At 36.1% G+C, this 12,873-nt stretch overlaps 1 protein-coding gene across 1 annotated transcript in view; it reads right to left on the reverse strand.

Annotated features, from left to right (window-relative positions):
* Positions 1-546: 546 nt before the first annotated feature.
* The window catches only part of LOC102181478 (dynein light chain 1, cytoplasmic-like), a 196,374-nt gene continuing 184,047 nt past the window's right edge, over positions 547-12,873 (reverse strand). Inside the window, exon 3 of the mRNA XM_018044112.1 lies at positions 547-910. Coding sequence (XP_017899601.1) covers positions 573-910 — 338 coding nt within the window. The 3' untranslated portion in view covers positions 547-572. The remainder of the gene's footprint in view (positions 911-12,873) is intronic.

Genomic DNA, 12,873 nt, shown 5'->3' on the forward strand with positions numbered 1-12,873 from the left:
ATGGACAAGGAGAAGATAGTAAATTCCATTTTGGGTATGTTGTATTGAGGTACCTCTGAAACATAGGTGATTTTCCCTCACCATCTCAAAACTTCCTGCATCAGTTTGTTAACTGGAGTCTTTTATTAAACTACTCACCTAATGAACTGAAAATTAACTATTAATAATCACATATTCATTAGAAAAACAGAAATATTAAATCAAAAAATAATTTTAGTGAACTCAATTAAAATTGAACCACTTCAGTTTATAAATAAGAGTTATAACTATAAGAATTTTTTTCACATTTCTTCAACAGATTTATTTCTTTAAAGGAATGGATTTTGAAGAGAGAAAACATGGGGCAGAGAGGTATGAAATATAAAATAAATACAAATGTAAGATGTTTTGCTAATTGCTTTATAACCGCAACAAACTAGTACAGAGAATGCCCTGTACAAAACACAATAGAGGTTCAAAGATGAAGGTGTTCCCTTAAGCAAGGCTGAAGACTTTGGTCTCTGGTATTTGGAATTTAGTCTGCAGTCCTTGTTTTTAGATGGATCACTGGGTGTGTAGCACAGTCCATGCTTTTAACCAGATTTGAACAGGAGAATGGCCACTTGGTCCAGGTAGAAGTAGATGAAGTGTTTGGTTTCATGTGTCACATAACTGATGAAATTCCTCCCCACAGTGCAGTGCCAGGTGGGGTTGTACTTCTTGTCAAACTCCTTTTTGGTATGGGCCACAGTGTCCTTCTCTATATTATATTTCTCCAATGCCTGAGTAGCACACTCCACCGAGTCCTGTTGCATCTCCTCCGATATATCAGCATTCTTGATCATGGCCTTTCCATCACACACAGTTATCAAGGAGCAGGGGCTGGCCAACTGCAACAGTCTCCTGGGGGAAGGGCTAGCAAGGCTCACACCTGTGCAGAGATACAGTTGCTACCGAAGCCGTGGCACATCTATATGAAATTTTATGTAAGCTTCATGGTAATTGCAAAGAAAGACACTTGTGGTAGAGAAGCTAAAAGAGAAATAAATCGAAGCCTACTGCTAAAAATGGCAATCCACTCTCAATATTCTTGCCTGGAAAATTCCATGGACAGAGGAACCTGACAGGCTACAGTTCGTGGGGTTGCAAACAGTCGGACTCAACTGAGTGATTAACACATACTGCTAAAAAAGTCGTTAAATCAGAAATGAAGCCCCCAAGAGAGGAAGGCAAAAAAGGAATTATAAAACAGACATTAAACAATTACCAAAATGGTAATGGTAAATCCTTACTTATCAATAATTACCTTAAATGTAAATGGATTAAATTTCCTATGAAATGACAAAGTGACTGGATGGATACAATGCATGATCCAACTAAAATGCTGCCTACAAGAGACTCACATTAGTATTAAGGATGCATATAGGCTGAAAATAAGGAGATGGCAAAAGATAATCTTTGCAATAATAATTAAAATAGATCAGGGGTGCTAATAGGTGCTTAGTCACTTCAGTTGTGTCTGACTCTTAGCGATCCCGTGAACTGTAGCCCTGTCCATACAATTCTCTGGGCAAGAATACTGGAATGGGTAGCCATTTCCTTCTCCAGGGAATCTTCTCGATCCAGGGATCAAACTCAGGTCTCCTGCATTGCAAGCAGATTCTTTGCCATCTGCACAACCAGAGAAGCTGCCATGATCAGGGGTAACTATACTTAAATCAGAAAAAATAATCATTGTATTAAAAGTTGTCCTAAGAGACAAAGAAGGTCACATACAATGGTAAAGAGGTCAATATGTTAAAAGGATATAGCACTTGTACATATATTGCACAATGTCATAAAACCTAAATATATAAAGCAAATATTAACAAAACTGAATGGAAAAATAGCAATGCAATAATAGTTGGGAATTTAATACACCGCATTTATCAACTAGCAGATCATCCAGATAGATGAGTAATATGTAAAAAAAAGAACAACAATGTAAACCAAATAAACAGAGGAAATATACACAGAACTTTCTACACAACAGAAGCAAAATATGCATTCTTCTCAAGTGCATAAGGGATATTCTATAGGATAGATCACGTTAGGTCACCAAACAAAATTGGAATCATATTGAATATCTTTTCCAATCACAATGGAATGAAACTAGGTATCAATAACAGGAGAAAAATTGTAAAGTTCATAAATGTGTGGAAATTTAATAACACTCTCCTGAACAGAAAATAATTCAAAAAAAAAAGTCAAAAGGAAAATAACAGCATGTTGAGACAAATGCAAATGGAAACACACTGTACCAAAATTTATAGGATTCATTTAAAGCACTTCTAAGAGAGAATTTTATAGCAATAAACAGCTATATTAATAAAAAGAAATATCTCAAAAAATTCAACCTTATACCTCAAGAAACTAGAAAAAGAAAGTATTTTTCCTTTTGAATTTTTTTTTGTTATAACACCCTACTTTTATGTGTGTGTGTGTGTGTGTGAGTGTGTAGCAAGAGGTATGAAGACATACAATACAAATACACTATTTTATACACAAAACATCCTATGTAATAGTCAAAGTTAGATTCTAAAAATAGCTGGGTAATTCTACATTAACCAAAACTGAATCAACAGAAAAAAACCTCTCTGGTGTATTTTTATGGTTATGCTTTTCATGATTGGTCAAATTGGACTGAATTTTGCATCAAAGGTAAACATTTAGTATATGAGTTTCAGATTGTGTGTATAATTGAATATTATCTACTCTATTTAACTAGCATTAGCCATTAATCAACCATTGCATATTGGGTGTAATATTTGCACATATTCCCATGTAATCATCATGCGGATAAGTTTATAAACATCATGGAGCATTTGAGAAGCTCTGATTATAAATGTATACCCCGAATTTAAAGTAAACACGGTAAAATACTTTTATTTTTTTAATATAAATTTATTTATTTTAATTGTAGGTTAATTACTTTACAATATTGTATTGGTTTTGCCATACATCAACATGAATGCGCCACAGGTATACAGGTGTTCCCCATCCTGAACATTCTTCCCTCCTCCCTCCCTGTATCATCCCTCTGGGTCATCCCAGTGAACCAGCCCCAAGCATCCAGTATCATGCATCGAACCTAGACTGGCGATTCATTTTATATATGATATTATACATGTTTCAATGCCATTCTCCCAAATCATCCCACCCTCTCCCTCTCCCACAGAGTCCAAAAGATTGTTCTATACATCTGTGTCTCTTTTGCTGGCTCGCATACAGGGTTATCATTACCATCTTTCTAAATTCCATATATATGCATTAGTATACTGTACTGGTGTTTTTCTTTCTGGCTTACTTCACTCTGTATAATAGGCTCCAGGTTCATCCACCTCATTAGAAATGATTCAAATGTATTCTTTTTACTGGCTGTGTAATACTCCATTGTGTATATGTACCACTAATTTCTTATCCATTCGTCTGCTGATGGACATCCAGGTTGCTTCCATGTCCTGGCTATTATAAACAGTGTTGCGATGAACATTGGGGTACGTGTGTCTCTTTCAATTCTGGTTTCCTCGGTGTGTATGCCCAGCAGTGGGATTGCTGTGTCATAAGGCAGTTTTATTTCCAGTTTTTTAAGGACTCTCCACACTGTTCTCCATAGTGGCTGTACTAGTTTGCATTCCCACCAACAGTGTAAGAGGGTTCCCTTTTCTCCACACTCTCTCCAGCATTTATTGCTTGTAGACTTTTGGATCCCAGACATTCTGACTGGTGTGAAATGGTACCTCATTGTGGTTTTGATTTGCATTTCTCTGATAATGAGTGATGTTGAGCATCTTTTCATGTCTTTGTTAGCCATCTGTATATCTTCTTTGGAGAAATTCACTTCTTTGGCCCATTTTTTGATTGGGTCGTTTATTTTTCTGGAATTGAGCTGCATAAGTTGCTTGTATATTTTTGAGATTAGTTGTTTGTCAGTTGCTTCATTTGCTATTATTTTCTCCCATTCTGGAGGCTGTCCTTTCACCTTGCTTATAGTTTCCTTTGTTGTCCAGAAGCTTTTAAGTTTAATTAGGTCTCATTTGTTTATTTTTGCTTTTATTTCCAATATTCTGGAAGATGGGTCATAGAGGATCCTGCTGTGATTTATGTCGGAGAGTGTCAAAATACTTTTAAAAAATTAAACTTACCACGATAGATAAGTAATTCTACAGAATTATAAGGAGTTTAGATTTGTTCAAACGATCTTCAGATGGGTTGTGTGTCTACTAATGAATCTTTGCAACTGGATATAATATGAGTTGATTATTCACAATCAGTATTTAGAGAAAGAATCTTTGGATTCAAGGTAGAATAAAATGAATTCTCAAACACTTGTGGTATAAGGCATGAGGTTGAGAAAAGCAAAAAAAAAAAAAAAAAAAAAAAACCCACTAAAGTATTTGTGTAGGTGTTCCTGAAATGAATAAGCGTTGCCTAGGCTGACATTTCCTTAGTATAGTGTCTTATTTAACTGATGGTTTTTCTATTCCTATTAGAAGGACTTATAATATCTAAATTTTGTGTATATTAATTCTAGGGAAGTGCCATGTTCTGTCTACACTTATTATTTTGCCTCTAAGGCTTATTTTTATTTTATTTTTTTACTTTGGGGTATAATTCATTTACAATTTTGTGTTAGTTTCAAATGTACAGAGAAGTGAATCTGTTATACAAATTAATATATCCACTCTTTTTAGATTCTTTTCCCATATTGGTTATATTATAGAGTATTGACTGGAGTTCTGTGTGCTACACAGGAGGTCCTTATTAGTTATCTATGTTATTGATATATATATAGTAGTGTGTATGTGTCAATTCCAATTTATCCCTGCACCCTTTACCCTTCAGTAACAAATTTAGTTTCCACACCAGCAACTCTTTTGGTTTTATGAAAGTGTTAGTCACTCAGTCGTGCCCACCTCTTTGTGATCTCATGGACGGTAGCCCACCAGGTAGATAAGTCCATTTGTAGGCTCTTTTTAGATTCCGCATATAAGCAAAATCATATATTTGTATTCCTCAGTCTGACTGTCTTTACTCAGTATAAGAATCTCTAGGTTTAACCATGTTGTTGAAAATAGCATGCATTTATCCTTTTTCTGGCCGAGTACTATTCCATTATATATATGTACCAGTCTTCATTATCCATTTCTATGTTGATGAACATTTTGGTTGCTTCCATTCCTGGCTATTGTGAGTAGTGCTTCAGTGAACATTCAGTTGCATGTATTTTTCAAATTATTGTTTTCTCCAAGTATATGCCCAGGAGTGGGATGGCTAGATCATATTGTAACTCTGTTTTTAGTTTTATTAAGGAAGTTTCATACTGTTCTTCATAGTGTCTGTACCAGTTTTCATTCCAACAAACAGTGTAGGAGGGTTACCTTTTCTCCATCTTCTTTCCAGCATTTATGGTTTATAGACTTTTTGATGATGGCCATTCTGACCAGTGTGAGATGATACAACATTGTAGTTTTTATTTGCATTTCCCTATAAATCAGTGATGTTGAGAATCTTTTCATGTGCATCTGTATGTCTTCTTTGAAGAAATGTTTATTTAGATCTTCCACCTATTTTTGATTGCACTGTTTGCCTTTTTTGATATTGAGCTGTATGAACTATTTGTGCATTTTGGAGATTAATCCCTTGTGGTTTGCTTCACTTGAAGTATTTTCTCTAACATGGAGAGTTTTCTTTTCATTTTTTAATGGTTTTCTTTGTTGTTCAAAAGCTTTTGTTTAATTAGCTCTCATTTGTTTATTTTTGTTTTTATTTTCATTATTCTAGGAGGATGATGAAAAAAAGAGCTTGATCCAATTTATATTAGGAAGTGTTCTCCCTGTGTTTTCTGCTAATATTTTTGTAGTATCCAGCCTTACATTTAAATCTTTAATACATTTGAGTTTGACTTTATGTATGGTGTTAGAGTGTGTTCTAATTTCATTCTTTTAGATAGAGCTACCCGGCTTTCCTAGCACCACTTATTGAAAAGACTGTTTTTCCTCCACTGTATATTCTTGCCTACTTTGTCACAGATTATGTGACCATAAATTCATAGGTTAATCTGTGGATTTTCTGTCCTGGTTCATTGATCTGTATTCCTGTTTTGTGCTAATACCATACTGTTTTGAAGTCAGGAAACCTGAATCCTCCAGCTCTGTTTTTCTTTCCCAAGATGGCTTTGATTATTCAAGGTCTTTTTTGTCTCCACAAAAATTTTAAGATATTTTGTCCTTGTTCTTTGAAAAATGCCATTGGTAAGAGGACAAGGATTTCACTGAATCTGTAGATTGCCTTGGGTAGTATAATCTTTTTGACAATAGTGATTCTTCCAACCCAAGAACATGGTATATCTTTTCATCTGTCTGTGTCATCTTTGATTTATTTCATCAATGTCTTATAATTTTTAGAGTTTGGGTCTTTTACTCCCTTCAGTAGGCTTAGTGCTATATATTTTATATTTTTGATGCAATGGTGAATAGAATATTTTTAATTTTTCTTTTTTATCTTTTATTGCTAGTGTATATAAATGCAACATATTTCTGTGTATTAATTTCATATCATACAACTTTACTTAATTCATTGGTGATCTCTAGTAATTTTCTGGTAGCATCTTTAGGATTTTCTATATATGCTATTATGTCATCTGCAAACAATGACACTTTTACTTCTTTTCCAATTTGGATTCCTTTTAATTTTCTTCTCTGACACCCATGGCCAGGACTTCCAAAATGATGTTGAATAAAAGCGACAAGATTGGACATCCTTGTCTTGTTTCTGATGTTAGAGGAAATGCTTTCAGCTTTTCACCATTGAATATTGTTGCAGGTTTGTCATATATGGCCTTTATTATGTTGGTGTAAGTTCCCTTTAAGCCTACTTTTGTAGAGTTTTTATCATAAATGAATTTTGAACTTTGTCAAAATCTTCTTCCATATACATTGAGATAATAATGACATTTATTCTTCAGTTTGTTAATTGTTGTGTATTACATTGATTGATTTGCATAAGTTGAAATAGTCTTGCAACACTGGGTTGAATCTCACTTGATTAGGATGTATGATCTTTTTAATGTGCTGTTGGTTACAGGTTCCTAGTATTCTGTTGAGGAGTTTAACATCTATGTTCATTGGTGATATTGGCCTATAATTTTCTTTTCTTGTGATATCTGTCTGATTTGGGTGTCGTGATTCCTCTGCAATTTTTGGAAAGAGTTTCAGAAGCTCTTCTCTAAATGTTTGAAAGAATTTGCTTGTGAATTCATCTAGTCTTGGATTTCTGTTTCTTAGAAACAATTTTTTAATTTAAATTTATTTATTTTAATTGGAGGCTAATTACTTTACAATATTATATTGGTTTTGCCATACATAAACATGAATCCACCACGGGCAGACATGCGTTCCCAATCCTGAACCCCCTCCCCCACCTCCCTCCCCATACCATCCCTCTGGGTCATCCCAGTGCAGCAGCCCCGAGCATCCTGTATCCTGCATCGAACCTAGACTGGCGATTCATTCCTTATATGATAGTATACATGTTTCCATGACATTCCCCCAAATCATCCCACCGTCTCCCTCTCCCACAGAGTCCAAAAGACTGTTCTATACATCTGTGTCTCTCTTGCTATCTCGCATACAGGGTTATCATTACCATCATTCTAAATTCCATATATATGTGTTAGTATACTGTATTGGTGTTTTTCTTTCTGGCTTGCTTCACTCTATATAATCAGCTCCAGTTTCATCCACCTCATTAGAACTGATTCAAATGTATTCTTTTTAATGGCTGAGTAATGTTTTATTGTGTATATGTACCACAGCTTTCTTATCCATTCATCTGCTAATGGACTTCTAGGCTGCTTCCATGTTCTGGCTATTATAAACAGTGTTGTGATGAACATTGGGATACACGTGTCTCTTTCAATTCTGGTTTCCTTGGTGTGTATGCCCAGAAGTGGGATTGCTGGGTCATAAGGCAGTTCTATTTCCAGTTTTTTAAGGACTCTCCACACTGTTCTCCATAGTGGCTGTACTAGTTTGCATTCCCACCAAGAGTTTAAGAGGTTAATCATGGTTTCAATTTTAGTTCTTAAGACTTGTCTGTTCATTTTCTATTGTTGGTTCAGTATTTGAAGCATGTATCTTTCTAAGAAGTTGTCCATTTCTTCTAGGTTGTCCATTTTATTGGCATATAGTTGCTTGTGGGAATTTCTTACAATCCTTTGTATTTCTACGGTGTCAGTTCTAACTTCTCCTTTATCATTTCATATTTTATTGATTTGAGTCCTCTTCCTTTTTATCTTGGTGAGCTTGGCTACTGGTTTATCAATTATGTTTATCTTTTCAGAGAACTACCTTTTAGTTTCATTTATCTTTACTATTGTTTTCTTCATCTCTTTCATTTATATTTGCCCTAATATTTGATTTTTTTTACTTATACTAACATTGGGTTTTGTTTGTTTTTTTAATCTAGTTGCTTCAGGTGTAAAAATAGGTTGTTTATTTGAGATTTTTTTCCTGTCTCCTGAGGCAAGATTTTATTGCTATAAGCTTCCCTTTTAGAGCTGCTTTTGTTGTGTCCCATAGGTTTTGGATTATCATGCTTTCATTTTGTTTATCTCTAGGTATTTTTTACTTTTTCTTTGGTTTCTTCAGTGGTTTATTGATTATTTAATAACATTTTTTAGTCTCCATGTGTTCATGTTCTTTAAAGTTTTTTTTTTTCCCCTGTAATTTATTTCTATATCTTTGTGGTCAGAAGATGCTTTATATGATTTCAATTCTCTTAAATTTACCAAGACTTGATTTGTGGCCCAAGATGTGATCTGTCCTTAAGAATGTTCCATGTGCACGTGAGAAGAAAGTATTCTGCTCCTTTCAGTTAGAATGTCTCACAAATATCAATTAAATATATCCATTCTAATGTGTCATTTAAAGCTTGTGTTTCCTTATTAATTTTCTGTATGGATGATCTACTCATTTTGGTGAATGTGGAGTGTTGAATTCCTCCACTATTGTGTTCCTGTCAATTTCCCCTGTTATGGCTGTTAGCACCTGCCTTATATGTTGCAGGGCCCTTATTTTGGGTGCATATATATTTACAATTGTTATGTCTTCTTGATTTGATCTCTTGATCATAATGTAGTGTCCTTCTTGTCTCGTAACAATCTTTATTTTAAAGTCTATTTTGTCTACTATTAGTGTTGCTACTCCAGCTTTCTTTAACTTTTCATTTGAATGGAATATCTTTTTTTCCATCTCTTCAGTTTCAGTCTGTATGTGTCCCTGGGTTTGAAATGGTGTCTGGTAGAAAGCATATATGCAGGTCTTGTTTTCATATCCATTCAACCAGCCTGTGTTTTTTGGTAGAAGCATTTAGTCTATTTACATTTTATTTTAATTTATTTATTTTTGGTTGAAAGATAATTGTTTTACAGTATTGTCTTAGTTTCTACCAAACATCAACATGAATCAGCCCTAGGGTTACTTATGTCCCCTCCCACCTGAACATCCCTCCCACCTCCCTATCCATCCCACCACTAATCTATTTACATTTAAGGTAATTTATATATATGCTCCTATTGCCATTTTCTTAATTATTTTTGGTTTGCTTTTGTAGTTCTTTTTCTTCTCTTCTGTTTCCTGCTTAGAGAAGTTCCTTTAGTATTTATTGTAAAACTGGTTTGGAGGTGCTGAATTCTCTCAGCTTTTGCATGTCTATAAAGCTTTTGATTTCTCCATAGAATTTAAATGTGATCTTTGCTGGGTGACCTATTTTTGGTTGTAGGTTTTTCCCTTTCATCATTTTAAATATGTCATTTCATTCTCTTTTGGCCTATAGAAGCTCTGCTGAAAAATCAGATGATAATCTTAGGGGGAATTCTCTTGCATGTTATTTGTTGTTTTGGTTTTGCTGCTTTTAATATTTTTTCTTTGTATTTAATTTTTGTTAGTCTTGGCCTGTTTCTCCTTTGGTTTATCCTGTATGAGACTCTCTGCACTTCCTGGACTTGGGTGACTATTTCCTTTCCCATATTAGGGATTTTTAAAATTCTCTTCAAATATTTTATCAGATCCTTTGTCTTTTTCTTCTTCTTCTGGGACCTATAATTCAAATATGGATGTGGTTAACGTTGCTCCAGACATCTCTGAGACTGTCGTTATTTCTTTTTGTTGTTTCTGTTTGTTTGTTTGTTTGTTTTTGTTGTTGTTCTGTAGCAGTGATTTCTGTCATTCTATTTTCCAGATCACTTATCCATTCTTCTGCCTCAGTTATCCTGCTATTGATTTCTTCTAGTGCATTATTTGTTTCATTTATTTTATTGTTCACCACTATTTGTTCTTTAGTTCTTCTAGATTCTTGTTAAACATTTCTGTTATCTTCTTGATCCATGACTCCATTTTCTTCACCATATCTTGGATCATCTTCACTATCAATACTCTGAATTCTTTGCCAGGTAGGTTGCTTCTCTCCTCTTCATTTAGTTGTTCTTGTAGGTTTTTACCTTGCTCCTTTTTCTGCAACATATTCCTATCTTCTGATTTTGTCTGCCTTACTCTGTGGTCTTTCTTTTGGCTGCAGGGTGGTAGTTCCTTTTGCTTCTGGTGTCTACTCCCTCATATGTGAGTTTGTCCAGAGGCTTGTATAAGCTTCCTGGTGGGAGGTATTGGTGCCTGTGCTCTGGTGGGTGAAGCTGGGTCTTGTCCCTTTGGTAAGCAGGACCGTGTCAAGGGGTGTGTTTGGGGGTGTTTATGAGCTTAATATGACTTTAGGCAGCCTGTCTGGTGATGGGTGAGGCTGTGTTCCTCTCTTGCTTGTTGTTTGGCCTGAGGCATTGAACACTGGAGCTTGCAGCTTTTCGGTTGGAGCCGAGACTTGGTCCAATATGGGGACCTCTGGGATAGTTTCTGCCAATTAATATTTCTGGGGTCAGGAATTCTCTGGGAGTCCAGTGGTTAGGACTGGAAACCCTCCAGGTAGGTCTCTGGACCCACTGTGGGCACTATGGTCACAACTCAGAGCCCATGTCCCCCGTATGTGTTCTCAAAATCCACAGCTACTAAAGCTAGACTGGTCTCCCTTCTGGGAGCACTTTTCCATTCAGATTTTCCACAGGCATTGGATACACCAGGCTGATAGCGGGTATTCAATCCATGGCTTCTGGAGAACAGAGATCTCTGTTCCTCCTCCTTAGTCACACAGCCCCTTGGGCTCAGCTTTGGTTTCAGGCCTACCTCTATGTGTGGGCCATCCTCAGGTGTTTGTTCCTTGCTCAGGTGAGAGGGGGCAAAGGCAGAAACTGACTGGGACTTATATACTTGCTCAGAGAGAAGGATAAGATGGCTATGATTTGGGCACACACACTTGCTCTATTGGGAATGCCTCCCAGTTCCCACAGAGGCAGGGACTGACATGTGGAGAGAGAAGTCACAATGGTAGCCCTACCCCTTGTGCCCCACTCAACAATGGCACCTCACTTCCAAGTAAGTTCATGCTTCCTCCAGGAGTTTTCCTGACTGGGGAGTGCTTCAGCCCATCCCCTCAGGCTGTCTTCACACAGGTATTCTCCTCACTTCTGTCCCTTCAGGCCATCTTTGAGGAGCTGACAGTTATCCTCTATCCAGGTCTGCTCTGCTAACCCCACGCTTCAGCATCCAGCTCCCATCTGCACTGGGGGACACTCATCTTAGGCTGGGGCATGCAAGGCTGTGGTACAGATCATCTATGCAAATCTTGTTCTGTCCTGCCTGCCACAGACCAACCACTACATTTTCTTTTTATAGCCCCTGAAGGCCCCTTTCTATTTCAGTGTATTCTGCCACTGGTGCGGGGCCTCCCTTAGAGTGGTAACCTCTCATCTTCTTTATCTCCCTCCCCAGGATGTAGTCCCATCCTATTTACTGTTTTCTTTTGCTTCCATTTCTCTCCTTCATTCTACCTGGTTATGCTGGGATCTTTTCTTGTCCTCTAAGGTGTCCAAGGTTATCTGCTAGTGTTTAGCAGGTTCCATGTGAATTGTTTCACTTGTAGATGTATTCTTGATGTACCTGTGGGGAGAAGTGAACCTGAGATTCTCCTATTCTTCCATCTTGACTGGTCTTCTCTAAGGCTTATTTTTAAAAACACTTTTGGGGTTATAGTAAGAGCTCCAAACGATACCGACAAAATTTTAAAAGAAGTATAAAATTAGAATCCAAAGCTGGTGGAAGTTATTAAATGCAACATATTATTGAGTGTTTATATGGACATGTATAATATGAACAGTTATGTAGAGAGGTTCATTTCATCCTTGAAGCTATCATATTTTTTATAGCCTCATCAAAGATGTTCACCACATTTTATAAGCTATCAAATTTAAGAATAAACCATATTGCTATCTCTTGGATCCTCTTTCTGGTATATCTATCAGTATATACCCAATTTACAAATAATATTGTGTTTTCCTTGATTCCTGAAGTCATCATTTCTTTGGATTCATTCTTCATTCTGTGACATAAAATATGTTTTCTGAGACTTTTTTTCCCCCCTCTCTTTTCTCTTGTTTTCCTACCTCCCTAGGTTCAATTCTTCTTCCTTCTTCAACTTGGCTGTTTTACTCATGTTACATCTTCCTTTGCAATTTTAGTTAGTAATTATTAGTACCAGAGCATGAATATTGTTCTCTCCTTGCTTAAGAAAACACTATTCATAAATCTGGTCAGTCTTTCAGGGAGAAGACTTCAATAAAAGTATGATTATTCTTTTGTCTCAATATTTCTGGCTTGAATTAGTTTATAGCATGTTATTTGAAACAAATGAATCTGAGCAAATTCTGGGAGATAATGGAGGACAGAAGAGCCTGGCATGCTAAAGTTCATG

This window comes from Capra hircus (assembly GCF_001704415.2).
Source record: "Capra hircus breed San Clemente chromosome X unlocalized genomic scaffold, ASM170441v1, whole genome shotgun sequence".
NCBI classification, from domain to species: domain Eukaryota; kingdom Metazoa; phylum Chordata; class Mammalia; order Artiodactyla; family Bovidae; genus Capra; species Capra hircus.